Here is a 19,648-nt window from a genome sequence, read left to right as displayed (position 1 = left end):
TGTCACGATACGACCCAAAGGGTTTTTTTTTTTTTTTTGGAACTCATTTCTACCATGACGACTTTAAGTGTGGGATTCAGGGCTGGGGTTGGAATTTGAAGTATAATGATTCTGGTTTTCCCAATAACGATTCTTTAAGTACTTTTAATATTTCGTTGTTGTTGAAAAAAAGAGTTTAATAAATGCATGCTTTTTTAAAAGATTTAATAAATTCAATAACTGCTAATTATATATTGAATATATATATATTTTATATTGCCATTATATTATGAAACACCCCTGATTACAACTGAACCATTGTCATACAAATAGCCATTGATTACATGGATTGAAGTATCATAAACGTAGTTCTTGGTACATTTCTTTAATGGCAAAAGTAATAATTTGCAGCTCAGTAAATGATTCAGATATATTTGATCAGCTGATTTATGCTAATTGTTTTGGTTTCCCTGAAAATATCCAATTCAGTTGTAAAATGAGCTTGTTAAAAAGATAAGATAAAAAATAAAATAAAAAAAACACACATAGGCATAATCACACACTTGAAATTCATAAAATATTTTATTTACAATGTTAATTTCAATGTCAGTACTATTCATTTGAAAGAGTAAAGAAATATGTCCATCTCTTATTTAAATATTAAAATCAAATATAAAACCAGCCCCATTAGGTCTATGCAGAGTAATATACATTCGCACACTTAAGTGTGTAAGGCACAATATTTCTGAATTTTTTTCAATTTCCATCAAAACTGGAAAAATATTTATTTTAATAAGCTATGAAAAAAGGGCGAAAGTACAGTTTGCATTAAGACAGCTGATGTACAGCAGGTGGAGCACTCTTGTCTCTCTCTGTCTCCACATCTGCTCTGTCATTATTATGACGCTATGGAAGGCTGCCAGTCTCAAATCCTGACACAACCATAGTGGGAATTAAACCCTGAATTAGAAATCATAATAACCTGAATTAACCACAGACGATTAAAGCATGACCTTCAATTGGCCAGTAATCATTCTGGTCCCCCACAAAGACAATAGTCAGAGAAAGAGACAGAGAGAGAGAGAGAGACAGACAGAGAGAGAGACAGACAGAATTTATAGGCACTTAGTCAGAAACTAATCAGAAAAGGGCTCAGCAGTGCTTCAATATAAGTCCTCAAATCAAAACCCCTCATTCATCTGTATGAGTGCATTGTATCAGCGCTGCTCAGGTCCTGACTTCACTCTGGCTGTGAACGTCACCCTCGAAGGCAAGGTTATCATAATGAGGTGACGCGTCCAACTGCTCCTCTTGCACACCTGCAAACCAATCACAACAAACCACTCAGACCAAAAGACCAATAACTGACCTATTACTTTGGTTCTAGAAGATCTAGATCATCTTCCCCCGCCCAAATCACCTTCTCCATTAGGGTTTAAAAAAAAGAAAACATCTCCAAAATGATTTACAACATTAAAATTTTCAGCTTCAAGGTACACTGTGAAAAGCTTTATCAAACCAGTAATGTCAGTGACGCATTAAACTATTATATACATTATTTGAATGTAAATTATTAGATGTAGATTAATTTCAAAATAATACATTATAAAGTATAAAAACAGGATAAATTGAGGACTGCAGAATTGAACAAAAAACTAAGCAAACTGCATTATTAGTGGGAGCTTGCCTAATTTCACCAGTAGATTAGATTTGAATAAGTACATTCACTGGATTCACTGGATATGAATTTATTAAATGCAACCCCTGCTAACATTTATAAATTGAATAAAAACAGACGATGATATAATTGTTAAACTTCAAAAACATGAACTCATCATTAAAATATTTAAATGTACAGTACAATCGGTGTCATCAGTGTGCAAGCAAAGCAGAATTATGCACATTTCTATGCCAGTGCCATTACAGTCCATGGGAACAGCGTTCACTGTACATGGACAGCAATTATGCATAAAATAATTTACAGGTAATTTATAACTGTACATATTTTGTCACTAACACTAATTACATTGGTACATCATGGTCATTGGTGGTTCTGTTCAAAGGCACCTATTATGCCCCTTTTTTAAAGATGTAAAAAATGTCCCCAGAGTGTGTCTGTGAAATTGTAGCTCAAAATAACCCACAAATAATTTTTTATAGCATGTTAAAATTGCCACTTTTGGGAGGTGAGCAAAAATGTGCTTTAGTTTTACTGTTTGTCCTTTTAAATGCAAATGAGCTGCTGCTCCCGGCCCCCTTTCAAAAAAGGGCAGAGCTTCAAGTACTCATATTTCGGTGTAAGGACAAGCTCATGCACTGAGAATGTCAGAAACTGTACTAAACTGTGTTCAGTTCGAACCAGAGTCGGACGACAATGACTACACAGTCAGAGAATATATGCTGCATGGAGCTAGAACAGGTATACAGTACAGTACAAACCTGTTGTAGCGGACCCGTCCGAATTATGGACAACACTTAACTGATGAGTTTTATAACATCAATGTCATAAAACTGCTACAATCAGTGTTTTTAAGAGTTGCTACAGATCCATCCTCGATCATAAAGCAATAAGGAAGTGAAATTATTTGCGTAGACAAAAACACATTTTAGGTGTATTTTGAGGCGCATTACCTTCAAAAATAAAACCAATCCACTGCCTCCTCAATGGCTCAGATGCTGGGAGAAGATGAAGATTCATGCTCACTCATACATCCAAAAACATTGTTGACTATACAGCAAACGTTACTGGAGCGCAGAGAAAATACAGTGGCGGACAGTGTGCAACTCGCTGAGGGCAGAAACTATGGTTACACAGGACTGTCAGTCGGCGGATGTGGACGTCGCATTCCTCAGAAAATGAAGACGTCATGGATGATGAGTGAGATTTGGTTTAAAGCTGCACTATGTAATTTTAATATGTTATAATGAGCAAGTACATCATGAATCCATTTTCAAAATAGTCTTATCCTGAATCACTATGTTACACATATAATAAGAGCTTATATAGGACAATTCACCATGACGTCACAACAGTAATAAACGTTCTTCCGGGTGGCAAAAGCCGAAGCGTTCCTATGGCAACGCTAGTATTCAGACATAGTTAACATGATTATTGAGGGACCGATTAATTAATTCAGGAGATAGCAATACATGAAATGCCTAACCTTGGTCTAGTAGATGTAGTGCTAGTCTAATACCACAATTTTTAAATGAGCTTCAGCCTACCATTGAGTAGTTATTTTAGTGACTGTTGCTGTTTGAATTACAATATGTTAGGCTATCGTAGATAGTCTATTTCCCTGTTCTCTGCTTTTCAACAAATCCTTTGCACACATTTTTTCTTTATTTTTTGTATCTGAAGCTATAGCAGCAACATTGAAAGTTCCGGTGTCTGTGTTTAACACGAAACCTTGTGTGATTGCGGCCGGCTCGCGGTGCAGTCATGCTGTTTCCCAGCTGATTTGATGCAATGATCCACTTTAATGACTCGTGGCATCTGCAATATCTCACAAACTCCCGATGTTAAAATATGTTATATTTATAATTTTATATGGAACTAATCACTACACCTGTTAGCAGTCATGTAAACATCCATTATTGATATAAAATAGCCGAAATCACATGAACAATCACACAAAAACCTTATTCCATAGTTATCGTGTGTTTATTAGCTTCTTAGTTCACGCGTAGAAATTTAGAATAGGCCCGTTCGAGCAAGAATGAGGAAATGTCCGAGACAGTAGGAGAGAGGTCTGCGCATGTTTTAACTCTTTTATATCGAATAATTCCGTGAGAAATTAATAGAAATGGTATTCTGTATGACGAAATATTTTGCAAACGTGATATGTCAATATTTCTCCAAATATGAGGACTTTTAAACTAAGAGCTAAACTGAAAGCTGTTCTTTGCGATCTCTGTGAACACAAATGAGCCAGTGAAGACGAGAGAATAAAGTGCGTCTGATAATCTATTCAAAATATCGTTCATAACGGATCGATAATAATGCACTCCTGACATAAATTAAGAATTGAATGTCACTGCAACCCAGTTTTATCATAAACAGTGTTCAAATATCAAAGCTGGAGTCTTTAATCTTTCTGATGATACTGAGTTTGTCCAGATAATGTGTGATGAGCAGTGAATGTTGAACAATAGTAATCTGAGGCCGTATGATCTTTGAATCGTAAGGGGTTAAAAGAGATCTAAAGTTTACTAATATTAGTCTCGAAATTCCCCAGCTGAAGATAATTATGCTCTGCTATGATTTTGTAGATGGACCATTTTGAGAATACTTCTCTGTAGCGCCACTTTTGACGACGTCCACTCGCTTTAGCCTCCTCACCCACAGGTTTTGCTGCATATATTTACTTCTTTCTGAATGAAATCGATAAAATCCTACACCTTTTCCTGTATATCTGATGGCGCAAACACAACACGTTTTCGTCATAGTTTCAACTTTAAACAACAGCAATGTTCTTAACTATGTTACTATTTACAGTAGCCGGCTGATCTCTTCAGTTTGTCAGTAGAAGCCGCTCGCGTTCTGCCACCCGGAAGTATCTTGAGGCGATTGTTTACAAACATTCTGAAATGGTCTATTGGGACTATTTTAGTCTGGTTCGGGTCGCCTCGCTGCGGATTAGGACAATACCTGTGTGATTCATCATAGACATAAACAGAAAGTAGCAGCTCCGGCTACAATTTTCTTCCGCATGCAGTTTTGTTTATTAACCGCTAGAGCGGCAAAAGTTACATTGTGTTGCTTCAATAGAGAATTTAAAAAAAAAGGAGTGGGTGAATTTGAATCATTGTAGGGTGATTGTGTTCACACACTGCCAACACACATTTATGTCCAAACACCATGTAAAAGTGGATTTTGCATATTAGGTGGCCTTTAAAGTTAAGTAGTACAATCACAGCAAGTTGGAGTGCGATTCTAAATGACCCGGGTATTGTGATTGTGTGCTTGTTTTCATACCGTTTTGTGTGCCTTCGGCAGGACTTAGGTGCTCGATTCCATGCATGGATGCATATCCAGAGGATGCAGTCTCACTGTGTGTGTGTGAAACCGTCTCACTGTACAGGTCCTCAGAGGTAGGGAAGGGTCTGAAATCAGGCACTGAAATCTGCGGTTGCTCCTCTACGTCCAACTACGAAAGAGAGAAGTTGAGGAAAAATACATTATTATTTTTAGTGTGCATTTAAAACTGAAAACTAGATTTTATGGCAAATTCCCTAAAACTATGGACTCCGACTTGAAGGGCAAAAGAATAAAACTAGGCTGCCAAACAAAGAAGAACAAACAGAACTAATTCTCCAGCTTTCTGTACATGTGGAGCATGATGACTAAGCAGGAGTCCAGTTTCAGTGAGAGCGGTCTTTATAACAACAAATGACAGAGATCCACCAACCCTCTGGTTACTGTAATCATGACAGGTTGATCAAGAAGAGAACACATAAGGTGCGGTTACTTACTAATGCCACTTAACAGCCCTTACACAACAGTTATGCCGTTTTTGTCACCTTGGGTCACGACTGATAAAGGACATTCTTTGGAACAGCCAGAACAAAGTTGAGCTAAGGTGCAACAAACAGCGGGAGGTGCTGCGGTGTTCAGAACAGTCTGAGACCCCTTAGGTAATAGACAAACCTGCCCAGTATCTGGAGAACAACCAACAGAATGGCTAAAAGAGGTATAGAGATGCATTTTATGGTCAACACTAGCTATTGTATAACCCAGAATATTGCACTACATGCATTTAAATTCACCATGAAATCAAAATTGCCAATTCTTATTTCATATGGAATACTGCAGTGTTTTTTATGAATGCCTTATCTATGCACATTATTATTTGGTTTAAAATTCATTCTTTTATCAAAAAGAAATCCCCTCCCTTTCGCAGCAACATCTCTTCACTTCTCTGGTGACGGGTTTAGTGGCGCGAGGACAGGACAAAATGTCCCTCATATGAGATCGCAGCAATCCACAATAATTCCCAATGGATACAATCAAGTCCCACTCGTGTTCTTGTTCAAGAAGATTTCCTTTAATTATATGCATTATAATAGGGAAGAAAAGACTATTGCAAATGATTCAGCTTGAGGAGACAGAACACCAGACTTTTATTTCCTAGTTAAGGATGGACCTCAAAAAAGCATCCTGTCAGGCTGTACTTCTGCTTGGATTGGAAGCAGGATCAAAGAGACTTACAGAGAACAGTACAAACAACAGAATGTAACACCGCAGGTATGCTGCCCAATCTGTCAGATATTTTCACCAAGGTAAGCAGGGCTAAGGCCAGAAAAAAAAACAGATACGGTATTGGCTGCAGAAAGGCAAATACCACCATAGCCTAGGAATGTCAAAAGTAGCAATTATTCTGCAAGTCAATACATTTACTATACAATTAAATTATTTATTTTAATTTTAAAAGGCTCATAATTTGAGAAATCAACTTTCCCTTGAGCTTTTGATAGATAAAAAGGTCATCTTCATATAAGAATCTCCTGGAAGTCCTGAAAACATTCTTGTTAGAAAAGCTATTATTGACAGCTGGCTACGAATCTGCGGATTTTAAATCAGTGAATCAATCTGCGAATTTGCTTCCCAGTGACATCAGAGAGCAGAGAAACACCGTCTCAACAGAAGAAAACCAACGCCTAATTATGTAGACCAGCCCACCCACTCACGGCCGACATGTTTGTTTACAGATAAATAACATACGCCTACGTGGAGCTAAACCGGATCGAACTTATATATTGCATTTTCAGATATTCATAAAACAAAAAATTCTATGGGCTATTACATTTTTGTGAAAATGGTCAAAAACCCTGGCGGTGACTGGCAACTTTTTTTTTTTTTTTAAACGCTGGCGGTGAAAGAGTTAAATACCGGTAATTTTAAATCATATCTGCATATTACTTGCATATATGTATAAAATATATTCTTGTCAGAATATACACTATTTAAAAGGGGTCCGGAAGGTTGTTTGTTCTTTTGAACTTTCTATTTATCAAGAATGATGAAATTAACCAGCACAACTATTTTCATTGTTGGTAATGTTAAGAAATAAATAATAAGTCTTCTTGAGCACCAAATTAGCATATTAGAATAAGGAAACAATCTTACTGACCCAAAACAAATGAACGGCAGAATACATTTTGTCTTGTCATTTAGTAGCTTCTGGAAAAAAAAAGCATTTTACAGCCTCAGTCGAACATGTGACAAATAAACTTTGAGCTGAGGCGTGCCACTGCTGATGGATCTCGATCCATCTTCTCTCTCTGCCACAATAAATGACTTCATTTATGAAGGTTACCAAAGACCAAAGAACACAATATCTCTCCCAGGAGGGAGCACCCAACATTAGTCAACACAGACATTGCTCCCCGTGACTCTGCATGACTCAGAAATCAAATGCTTTAAATGTGAACTGTCTCACATTGAAGAGGAATTACACCAGAGCTTTTGAACATCTGTTCCTCTTTGCCTACTTCCACATGAGGCACAGAAAGAATTTGACTTTGTCATCTGGTCTTTTCCTTTTTTTTTTTAAATAATGCCTACTAGTAGTTATATTTTTTATTTAGCCATTTTTCATCTGCAGCTAAGTTTCTAACACTAGCATGATAAACCACAGAACAGATTTGTGTTGTCATGGTAGCGCTTTAAGCTGAAACTGAGAGGAAGTAGTGTTCTTGTTTGTTTGCATTTGTTCAGCTTTTATCTTCTTAGTTTTACTGTGTTAACAGTAAGACTGTGTCCGAAACCTAAAATAATGACACCTTATCAGGCAGTATCTGGAAAGCGTCAATGGACATTGTTTACATAATATCCTACCTACTGAGGTGCCTCTTTGAAAGAATAAAAATCACATCTGATAAGAGCAGTTGAAAATAAGTTAGTTAATTAATAAATGTCCCGTTTTACTTTAAACTTTATTTAAACGTAGGATTCCGTGTCTCAGATACTTTTGCTAGCACCTCAAACGATGGTCCAAACGATGGTCTTTTGAATATGTCTGGGGCGACAAACAGTCCTGGTGTGAAAACTCACCTCAACTCCAAGAGCTTTAAGAATGTCACACTTGCACATTGGACAGGTTCTGTGCTCCAGCAGCCATGGCTCAATGCAAGATTTATGGAAAAAATGACTGCAAAACACACACAAACACATTGCAAACCCACATTAGAACTTATTGTGGGGGGACTGGGTGTGCGTGTGTTTGTGTGTGTGTTTGGGGGGGGGGGGGTGAAAGACAGAGACATACTTGCATGTGAGAACTGACAGTACATCTCCTGGTTTATACAACTCAATACAAACAGCACAGGTGTCAGCATCAGGGCCCGTCTCCTATTAAACAAACATATACACAAATCATCATTCACACTGATGGTTCATTAAGTTATTCATATATCTGCAAATAATAAGTCATACAATTTATAAAAAGCCATTAAATGTGTAAATCATGTGCATCTTCCACGCAAATTTTAACTGTATAGTTAACAAAAAACATGTTATATTTTTTGCTTTATTTCAGCTTTTGACTTTACAAAAGGGAATTTCACACTTGAAATAGTTAACCCTGGATCATTGCAAACCCTGGGTAAATGGAATCCTGGGTTTTCTTAGCCTAGAAATCTAGACGCACCCTAGCGGCAGCAAATTTAATTTGCCCGCAAGTGTGGTCTAGCAACTCTCAATTCCTATCTGAGCTGTATTCCTCAGAATCTGGACGGCCCAATCACATCGTGTAGGTAGGCTATAGAGTCGGCGGGCGGGGCCATAATGACGACGGCCGAGTTGCGTTTGCGTGCTTCTAGTAACACAGTCTTCTAGTAAACACAGAAACTGGCGAACTGCGGCGGTCTTTCGAATCAGCTCTGCCCGCGCCTCCGGAAGACTTGAGTTAAGCTTTCCTCTGAGAAAAGAACAAAGAACGGCACTGAAGTCATTCTTAAAAAGAGAAGATGTGTTCGGAGTTTAGCCGACCGGATACGGCGAATGTTTAATCAGTCAGTGAGCTCCACTTCACCGTCGTTGCTCCGGTTGGTGTACCGCTATCCTATCGCGTGCAGAGGGAGTTTGAAAGACAACAGTTTATCCCGCCCCTCAGATTGAGCCCCGTCTATGGTGAGTTTCCAGACCAAACATCTTGATGTGGGTCTGGCTTGTCAGGCTAGGGTTTTCTTGCTCCACGGTTCACACTGTTCATACTTACAACAATTAATTCTGGGTATTCATAAACTGACGTTTCACACTAGGGTTCTGCTGATGGACGATATCATCTGACATATCTTTTTTTTCCCCCTCACGTGCAACCAAAATAGAAATTAAGCGCGGAGTCATTGGTTGGGTTAGTGAAATAATTAAATTGTAGTTAAGTAGTAAAAAATGTATATGACATATGACGCATATAAGATATAATTAACCAACACACACAAACACAAAATCCCCACCAACGATACCATCGTCCATCACAATGTTTTACTGCCAATTTAGGGGACATCGCCTGACCCCATTTCACACTGGACATCCTAAAGCCTGGTTTAACGTCCTTATTTCCATATTAAGGACATATAGTGGGAGTATCACTGACTGGAAAACACAGCATGTGATATGTTTCACAAAATGGCTCTAAAACTGCACATCTTTAAGTTCTATATTGCTGACTGCACCATAAATGTTACCCTGAATAGACTGTTCGAACTATAAAAGGTAAGAATGGTTGTCTTCTTCACTCTAATTGCCACCTTTTTTAATCACCATTTGACCTTTGTCTCCTCGAACGCTGAAACGTCTGGTTATTCAACACTCAGTATTTCTGTGACTGTTCAAAACATGTGAATATGAAGCATGCAAACTGTTGTCTGTTGCAAATTTTTTCCCATATCATTATAACAAAAGCAGAGCAGGGTTTTATAACCCTGGGTAAAAAGTGGTGATAACCCTGCTTTTAAGTTACAAGTGTGAAACGTTCCTTTACCTGGGGTTAAAACAACAAGGTTAAACGTAGTGTGAAAAATCCAAAAGTGTCAAAAGGTGCTGTAACATGTACTCCTTTTACACACTGCCTAAAAATGTCCCAGTCACATTATTATTTTTAGGAGAAAGAAAAATAATTTAAAACTGAAATTAACATGCACAAATCACAAAGGCAATCAGAAAATGGTAAATAGAAGCATGTATGGTGGCAACTTTTCTGTATTTATATGTGCAAACACAATATGTTCAAATGTACCTGATCCCCTTGTCTCAGTGTACGGACATGCAGCTGGCCAATCGCCTTTTTTGCTTCAGCTTTCAGCTTTTTCTGAAAGAGAATAGACAAACAGAACTGAAATGTGTGTGTTTTGGTCTGGTCTTACTGGTTTTTCAGGAAGTTTATGTATATTGTAAAACTGTAACGTGAGTATCAACACAAAGTGTGCTGAGATGTGTTTTCTTTGCTCCACAAACACCTACAACAAAAGACCACTAGATTAGGATTATTAGGTAAATATAAAGGGAACATTACATTTAGCATAAAATAAAAAAACTCAACCTTTAGCGAGAGAACTACTGCTGATTCACACATTTAGTGGCCGCAACAAGAATGCAGACACTTGAGACAGACTTAAAAAAATGTATGACTGTCAGTGCATTACATAACCAAAAAAAAAAAAAAAACAACCCTCTAGCTAAACCACATTCACCCATACAGAGACCTTAATCAATTCAGCACTTTCACAATCCGGACAGGAAAAGAAACTCGTTTGCTGGTTTGGTTTCATAATAAATCACTTTGAATGGCTATGAAACGGAGACCTCCCCCTTATCCAAGAAAATCACAATAACAAAAGGTAACAAACACTCTCTTCTGTAAGAAGTCAAGAATTAGACAAAAAGTAAGCACATCCAGCAGGCCAAAAGCTCAATGAGTGTGCTCAACCACACACACACACAAAAAAGTTGGCACACCACAGCTCCACAAACCATAGACCAATTTATTGCATGTTCTCATCACTTTGGTGAGAGCATGTAATAAATACCATATTTTAAGTCTCTCACATATTAGTATATTTAGTAATGAATGGGATAATAGTTTGAGTTGATACGTTATTTGAGTTAACAATGAACATTTTTGAGAATCGACAACCTTTATTCTGTAAGCATATTGGGTAATTGTGTGTGTTTTATTTGTGAAGACGCAGTGAAACTTGCCAAATTGAGCTATTTTCATGATTTATCAAAACATTTTTATTTGGTTCAGACAATAATATTTTGGGTTTCTATTTATTAAACCAATTTCCTTCATTGTATCAGCTCAATAAACTCAAAATTTTAAGGCAACCAGGTTACATACTTTAGGTTAAACCAACAATACTTTTTTTTTACAGTGTATTAGCCACAGTTTTGGCTGACTTCACTTAAGATGTGTGAAGATAAATGTTTGAATTTATCCATAGGAATAGACAAAATTATACTATTAATTGTGCACGTCTTACAATAAATAAACTCTTACATGTGAATATGAAATTAATAAATTAACAGAAATTAATATCAAGTTGAATTCATGACCCTTAGTATCATCGGCACAGGTTTACAACTGACTGTTTGCCAGTAGCAAAGTAAATCTAAAACTCTTGACAGTCCACCCACTTTTTACACCTTACAGATCCCTAACAAACTGGGGTTCTTTCTCATTTTTTATATTCCTGAGCGGTGTTATTTGAAAAGAAATGAGTCACCGAGTGAATATGTATCTGACATTTCTAAATTCCATGAATAAGACACAATGTGACTGTGTCAATTCTGAGTTGGAATAAAGAAGGAAGTCATTTATATTGCTCACACAAACTAAAAAAAATCAATTCAAATCCCACTATCTATAAATCTGAAAAACATACCATAACTCATTAAAATACTGTTTAGCCCCGCAGATTAAATCTTTTGCTCTAACTGAAGAATTGGGCAGAATAAAAAACTTTGGCCCCACTTTATATTAGGTTGCCTTGAGTACTATGTACTTGCATCAAAAAAAAAATACAATGTACTTACTGTGTTCAAATTGCATTGCAAAACACCTTTGCTGATATTGAGGTGGGATACGGGTAGAGTTAGGCACAGGTGTGGTGATATGGGTAAGTTTAAGGGTAGGGTTAGGTGTAAGGGAAGTGCCAACTGTGTAATTACAAATGTAACCACAGAAATTAATTACAGACGTAATTACATGCAATTATTTTTTTAAATGTAAGTACAATGTAAAAACATGTATTTACACAATAAGTGCATTGTATCAAACTATTAATTAAAATATTACTACATAGTACTTAAGGCCACCTAATATAAAGTGGGTCCAGAACTTTATACTCCTATACTTCTACAACATATATAACTCGCGTTTAATAATTTACACGTATTCATTTAGCAAATGCTTTTCAAATGTAGAAATAAGAGGCATCAAATCACAAGCTCATATTTGAAGTACACAATGCCAAGTTTAGTATCAAATGATTGGAACACACAAGCTAGAGCAGAAATGCAGAAAAGAATGATAGGTTCTCTTTTCCTTTTCTATAATAGGAGCTATTACAGGAATCGTCTATGTTTATGGTTGTTAGTTAAATAGTCGCAGAAGAGGCTTGACTTCAGAAGTTTCTTAAAAGCTGCAATAATCTTAGCAGATCAGGGGCCGGTTGATAAACCGCTTAAACTAGTCTTAAAAGTCCGTCATCTAATGTTTTTCTTTAAGACTGGTCCTAACTTTTTAAAGTCAGTTACATAAAATGGTAGATCGGTTCAATGTAATTAACTGACTGATTACATTTTGACTAATTGGACAAATTAGTTCTTAAGGCACAATCTTGCTAAGTTTATGCAATTAGCCACAAGTAAAAGTGGGCAACGTGTAGAGCAGGGTTCCTCAAATCTTGTCCAGGAGGGCCAACTCTGCAGGGCATTGGCTCTACAGAACCATATTTAAAGAAAATGATCATAGAGGAACAGAGAGGGTGAACGTTCTAGAAAGTGACTTTGTACCTTGTTTTGGAGGAATAGTTTCTGTTCATTCGCTGGCCATATATGGTGGGATGGAACATACTCTTATAGTCTGCACATCAAATGGCAGTCCTGATGGCCATCGTCGAAACCTTTACATTTAAGCAGGTGGCTACAGGTAGCCACTGGAGCGACTCAAAGAGGGATGTGACATGGACTTTTGTTCTAGATCATCTGCAGAAGCTTATGCTGCCCACACACTATATGAATAAGCCCTGAAATTCCGCTCAGCGACAGCAAATGGAGATTGTGGACATAAGCCTAAAATCTGAGCTCATTCAGGCAAGAGACGATCGCTTTTTTTGAATGATCAAAGATGAGATCTGAAAGAAGCGCCAATGCAGGATAAATATATCTGCAACCCAAGTCCAGTAGCATGAAATGTGTTTTGACTAGAAGATAAACCAATTGTTTAGTGTATGGGCGGCATTGGTCTTGCTGGGTTTCTTAGAACATTAATGTAGCACTACAATGTCAGGAGCTTGGACAAGATGCACACAGCATATTTCTTTTATTTCCTTTAAGTTCTGAAGCACAAACCTGTGTAACCAGGCCGTTGCTGAGATGTGGTTAGTAAAGCTCAATGGGTTTGAAAGGGATCTTGGCCTGCTAAAGTTCAACAAAGACTAACTTTACTTTTATTCTTTTCTTCCTATTTTACCTCAAGCTAAAAATAACAACTACAAAAAAAGGTACTTTTTGAGCACAGTAAAGTCTGTTAAGTTTAGTAATCTTAAATATTCCATGGTATTCCCCTCTGTAAACAAAATCCCAGTATTGGACTGTGTGCCTGTGAACCTTCTGTGTGTCTGTAATAATCTCAGATGGGCTTTGATTTTAGTTAAACTTTATCCAAGGCCAAACATTCCCTTGATACTAAACTTAAACCTAATTCTGTTATTGAATTAAACTCATACACATACAGTGATGACATTGAAGTAAAAAAAGGATGATCTCAGAACCTAGTACTGTGAAACCAGACCAACCAGTCAGAAACTAGTTATATCAGATAAATAAACAAGCAAGCATTGAGTATAGAACTATGCATGTGTGATGTTCAGAACAAATGTGGTTTTATAGAATCATAACTGGATCACACAAGTCAGTAGTTGGAATTTGACATCTGTTTTTAGTAATGTTCTCAAATAGTCTTGTTTATACAACCACTTACCAGACAGATCAACTATCGTCTGTATTAATAAGTAACTGAAGTCGATGGCTTTTCTATTATTGTTGTTTCTGTCAATAACACCTGTAAGGATAATAACAGTCACTAATGGAAATATCAAAAATGGTGATTTTGATAAACAGGAAAGTCTTATCACAATTGTCACAACGTTATTTAATACCCCGCCGTTATTTAATCAAGGTTCAAGAACATAGGTCACATTTGAATTAACCACAGAGCACTAAATGTTTGTAAGCAGCTCTGGTGGAAAAACCAGAACCAGAAAAAAACAGAAAATCCTGGCTCTAAACAAAAAGCTTTGACTTATAAACAGCATATATCAATGTCTCTACGAGTTACTTAATGGTAATCGCATATTTTATAGACCTCCTTAAATTTTTGTTTGTTTGTCTAACATAGCTATTTTGAGGTTGACTAATTCTTTAAAGGAAAAAACATCGCAACTAAATTAATATGAAAGCAAACAAAGTTTCATCCAAAAAAAAACTGAAGCCATTTTTCTCATTTCCCGTTTTGGTGTAGTCTGTCTATTGTCTTTGAAGAGGTTCACTTGACATTTGAATGTGGTTATCAATCTTTGGTTAACAAAAATTGTAGTGTGCAGTACAAACCCACTGAAATGATCTGAACTACTACCATTCAAAAGTTTGCTATATGCTACCATTTACAATATTCTAAAAGAAGTTTATTTTATCAAAAGTAGTACAGTAAAAAAAAAAGGATGCAGACATACTACATTTTTTCTACCAATGACCAATTATTCAGAATATCATCCACCGATATTGATAGTTTGATTTTCTTAAGGGGGGGGGGGGGGGGGGGGCACTCAGTTTCAGTCAATCTCATGTCAATCTTGAGTACCTATAGAGTAGTATTGCATCCTTCATATCTCCGAAAAGTCTTTAGTTTTATTATATTTATAAAAGAAATGGAGAAACGGAGCGGATGGAGGTGTATTGTGTGGGCGGAGCTAAAGAATGACGAGCGTGCAGCTGCTGCACGAGAGCTTCTGAAAGCTGACATCCTCATGTGTGGAAAAGAAAACGTTACCCTGATAAACCATGGCTATCAATCAGATTCAGCTAATACAGATATGATCCAGAATCAGATCCAGAGGATGAAATAAATTGAACAGGAGAAACAGCAGCAGCAGGACGTCCGTCTCTGTGGTATGTACTGTAGTAACCTGTCAACATTTGAATTTGTTTACTTGATGTTTATGATGACATGATTTGGTTTATGGACTATTGTATTCGACTAAACCTTAGCAGTAGCAGGCAAAACGGTTTTGCATGTCAGATAGTGTATATAAAAAAAAAACCAATGGTGTAATGTTAGCGCATTTGAATGACGAAGCACGCTTTGTGAGAACGCTAGGTTTATGTTTGGGTGGTTTTACAATAAACAAACTGACACCTATATTAGTCAGCTAAACAAATGTAATTTAAAAACACACCATACATCGCATGCTCCATTGATAAATTAACTAACGTTATACACGATCGTGTTGTTTACTGATGTTTACTTACGCGGCGATAGCCAACAACAGACATTTGAAGCAGTTTTACTCACCGCCTGCTTCCAAAGCAGGACCAAACCTTTATCGCTGGGGCCGCTCCGTCAAAAACACACTTCTTGTTGATTTGGTGAAGTCCTGTGACAGCAGTGACTGTGGAGATCCACTATTGCGACACGACTGAAGCGTGATGTTGTGACGCTTGCTGCAGGAACTCCCAAACCAGGGCTGCGAGAACAAAATGATGTCATTTTGTTCTTGCAGCCCTGGGAGTGCGAACTTTTTTCTCTGTTCTTGCAGAGTATGTTGCAGCCTTTACTCCATTACTCATTACGCCAGTCTTCAGTGTCACATGTTCCTTCAGAAATCATTCTAATATGCTGATTTGGTCCTTAAAAACATTTCTTATTAAAGGGGGGGTGAAATGCTGTTTCATGCATACTGAGCTTTTTACTCTGTTAAAGACTTGGATTCCCATCCTAAACATAGACAAAGTTTCAAAAACTAATATTGGACGTTTGATGGAGTATTTCTGTGTCAAAAATACTCCTTCCGGTTTTTCACAAGTTTCTGAGAGTTTTTGAGTATGGGTCCGCTTGACGTCGATAGAGCGGAAGGTCCTTGTATGGGCCATACGGGCTCTTCTCCCGGAAGGGTGTGCGCGCGCGTGACTAGATGCACGCCGCCCATAAACACTGCTCTCAGGTGCAGCAGATCCACTAGTCCGTGCAACACGTCTGTCGCACCGCGCTCCACTTTATTCCTATGGGTGACATCAAGCGACTTCAACGCTTCAGCACAGCATTCCGGGAAGGCAGCGCTGCATTTGAACCGATTTGAACGCAGAAATGACGGGAAGCGTCACAACATACGCTTCAGTCGTGTCGCAAAAGTGGATCTGAGCGGTCACTGCTGTCACAGGACATCACGAAATCAACAGTTACCAAAGAAGTGTGTTTTTGACGGAGCGGTCCCAGCGATAAAGGTTCACGGTCCTGGCGGTGAGTAAAACTGCTTCAAATGTCTGTTGTTGGCTATCGTCGTGTAAGTAAACATCAGTAAACGACACGATCGTGTATAACGTTAGTTAATTTATCAATGGCGCATGTGTGTGTGCATCTATGGCGTGTGTGATTAAATACATTTGTTTAGCTGACCAATATAGGTGTCAGTTTGTTTATTGTAAAACCACCCAAACATAAACCTAGCGTTCTCACAAAGCGTGCTTCATCATTCAAATGCGCTAACGGTTACTCCATTGTTGTTCTATATATAACATTACACTAGTCTGACGTGCAAAACCGTTTTGCTTGCTACTGCTAAGGTTTAGTCGCACCATACGCCTCCAGCCGCTCGTTTTTTTTCCCCGGAAAGACTCGGTACAGCCTATATTTCTTTTATAAATATAATAAAACTAAAGACTTTTCGGAGATATGAAGGATGCAATACTACTCTATAGGTACTCAAGATTGACATGAGATGGATTTTAAAGGAAGGGGTGAAACACTCAGTTTCAGTCAATGTTGTAAACTGCTGTGCTGCTTAATATTTTTGTGGAAAGCGTGATGCATTTTTTTCAGGATTCTTTAATAAATAAACAGGATTTATTTTAATTAGAAATCTAAAAATGCCGTTCCTGTAACTAATCTATTTAATGCAGCCTGGAATAAAAACATTTACAATACATAATAATAAAATAATAAAATAAAAACTTTTGAATTAGTGCAAATATGAGAACCCATTGCACTTCCCTGTGCATTATTATTTTGTGTAGTCAGGGTTTACACAAAACATATTATTGTTCAATTATAACTTGTAGTGTAAAAAAATATTTAGAATATCATTCAAATAGTGTTTATTTTACCATTTATTCCTTTTTTTCTTTTTCGATTGATTTCTGAGGATGTACTTCTATTAATAAAGTGTTTTGAGCGAAACTATGTAGGCTACTATGTTAAAGTAGTAGATTGACCATAGATCATAGCTCATCAAATCAGCAGCCATCCACGTGAGTCTTGGGCTGTACCTGTTTGCGGTTTTGCTGTCTGAGGCCAGTCAGTCTCCTCGCGGAGTAGAAGATGAAGTATCCAACAGTCGCCGCAGTGACGATGAAGAAAGAGATGGAGACGAAAAACACCGAATAGTGACTCATCCAGGGACCGTGCTGCTTCCCGACCTCTATTGCTATGGAAACGGGCACGCCCTTGACTAGCAACTGGACCAGCTCTATCCCACGGTGGTTGCTAATCATGACTGCAACGATGCTCGTGCCTAGAAACCCACCAAAGAGACGATACTGAAAACACAAGCAGCACACATGCGCAAACCAAAACACACACCGTTGCGCTTAACGACCTGATGGTTGAGACGGAAAGAGCAGAGTCGTCAACAAACATGCAATGTTTACCCACACGTAACCAAAAAAAAAAAAAAAAAAAAATTAAGGATGAGGAAATTATGCAACGTGTCAAAAACAGTGGTCAAGAAAGAGTTTCGCGAGGTGCGGACCTTGCATTTTTTTTTAACAGATGGAAACGCATGTTTGCATGACAAAAAACTGTGACGGATAAAATAAACCTGGTATATGGCTAAACTATTTTGTTAATCGAAATAACGTTAACTGAAATGTATGGTGTTGGCCTATGTATATTTGGCAACATTTATTTTTTAATTAGTTTAACGACGTTATTCATTCATTTTTATTTTTTAATTTAGTACAAATAAATATTTAAAAACAAAAAATAAATTGTAACATATGTATATACGCACCCTTAAAGTTTTACAACATGGCAATGTGATAAAACACATTTATTACAGGTCATCTTAAAAGTGAGTCATTAGGCAGCGAATTTCTCCTCCTGATGATCAGTGAGTGGGTTTGTGCTTTAAAAACAAATCTAAATTGCGGTTTTAGTCCAGCTTATTTTTTATATCCTGGACAGGCGAGGGCAGAGTGTGCGCGCTTCCGCTTCGAAAAGGTCCTACGGACACGATTCTAGCTGTATCAGCCGTCAAGTTTACACAACTTACACAACGCGCCCGGGTTAGAGTACAACTGGCACCTATTAGAGACCAGAATTAACCGGAATAAATAGACATGGCAAAAAGACATATACAGGACCGTCTAAAAAGTTCCGCAGCTCATCTGTGGTCCTAAATAATCCGTTGGGTCACATAACGTACCTGGGTGGGACATCTGGATGACTCGATTTTCTGCCCCGTAGTCATTGAAAATGATAGCAGCTACAGCTCCCTTCATTGCCGCGATGTTAATTTTATCGCTGAAAGTGCACCCGTTTCCGCGTTGGATTAATGCGATCCAGCCCGTGGAATCGTTCGGTCGGTTATAAGCAGTGTCATCGTCACAGCCATATGTCGGATGGGCTAAATACAGATCCCCCTGGACAGAATATTTGGGGGAGTCTTGCCCATACAGTCCCATTTCTTCTCGACGCCAGGTTGTTCGGTTCGTTTCAGGAAGGGTGTATGAGATGTTCAGGTATGCAGTGCACAGGTAACTGGCCTGCGCCAAGCGCACACTCGACACCTGGAGAACCGAGGCCACCAGTAGCCACGAAAACACATCCCGACTCGCAAGAGGCCCCATATTTGGTAAACCAGTCCTGCCGCTATCCCCCTTAATGCAGTTCAAAGCACAACCTGGGTTTTAAAACAATTCAAAATGGTTCCACACACTCGCGTAATCGATAGCTCCCTATTGAGCGCTTACAGGTGTTTTAGTAACGCAACTGAATAGAAACTACCTCGCTGAGGTCAGTGCGCCCGAAGCCACGCCCACCCATCTCTTAAAGCCACACGCGCTGTTTTTTGCAAGAGCGTTAGTATTACTTTTGCAAAGGGACTATGATGAAGCGGTTCATTCAGTGGTGTAAAAATATTGTGAAATTGTAGCCAACCTAAGTTA

General features: G+C 38.0%; 1 protein-coding gene across 1 annotated transcript; it reads right to left on the bottom strand.

Moving 5' to 3' along the window:
• Positions 1-542: 542 nt before the first annotated feature.
• Positions 543-19,499, bottom strand: rnf128a (ring finger protein 128a). Its single transcript, XM_067439128.1, has 7 exons — positions 18,907-19,499; positions 17,750-17,994; positions 10,221-10,292; positions 8,250-8,332; positions 8,036-8,132; positions 4,958-5,129; positions 543-1,298 (listed from the first exon to the last, which is right to left on the bottom strand). Exons 1-7 carry the CDS (start codon positions 19,328-19,330, stop codon positions 1,207-1,209), a joined length of 1,185 nt encoding a protein of 394 aa, XP_067295229.1. The 5' UTR covers positions 19,331-19,499; the 3' UTR covers positions 543-1,206.
• Between the last annotated feature and the right edge of the window lie 149 nt (positions 19,500-19,648).

The sequence above is a fragment of the Pseudorasbora parva genome, chromosome 3, assembly GCF_024679245.1.
Source record: "Pseudorasbora parva isolate DD20220531a chromosome 3, ASM2467924v1, whole genome shotgun sequence".
NCBI classification, from domain to species: Eukaryota; Metazoa; Chordata; class Actinopteri; order Cypriniformes; family Gobionidae; genus Pseudorasbora; species Pseudorasbora parva.
Note: the sequence above shows the minus strand (reverse complement) of the source record. Positions and strands in the feature narration are given on the sequence as shown.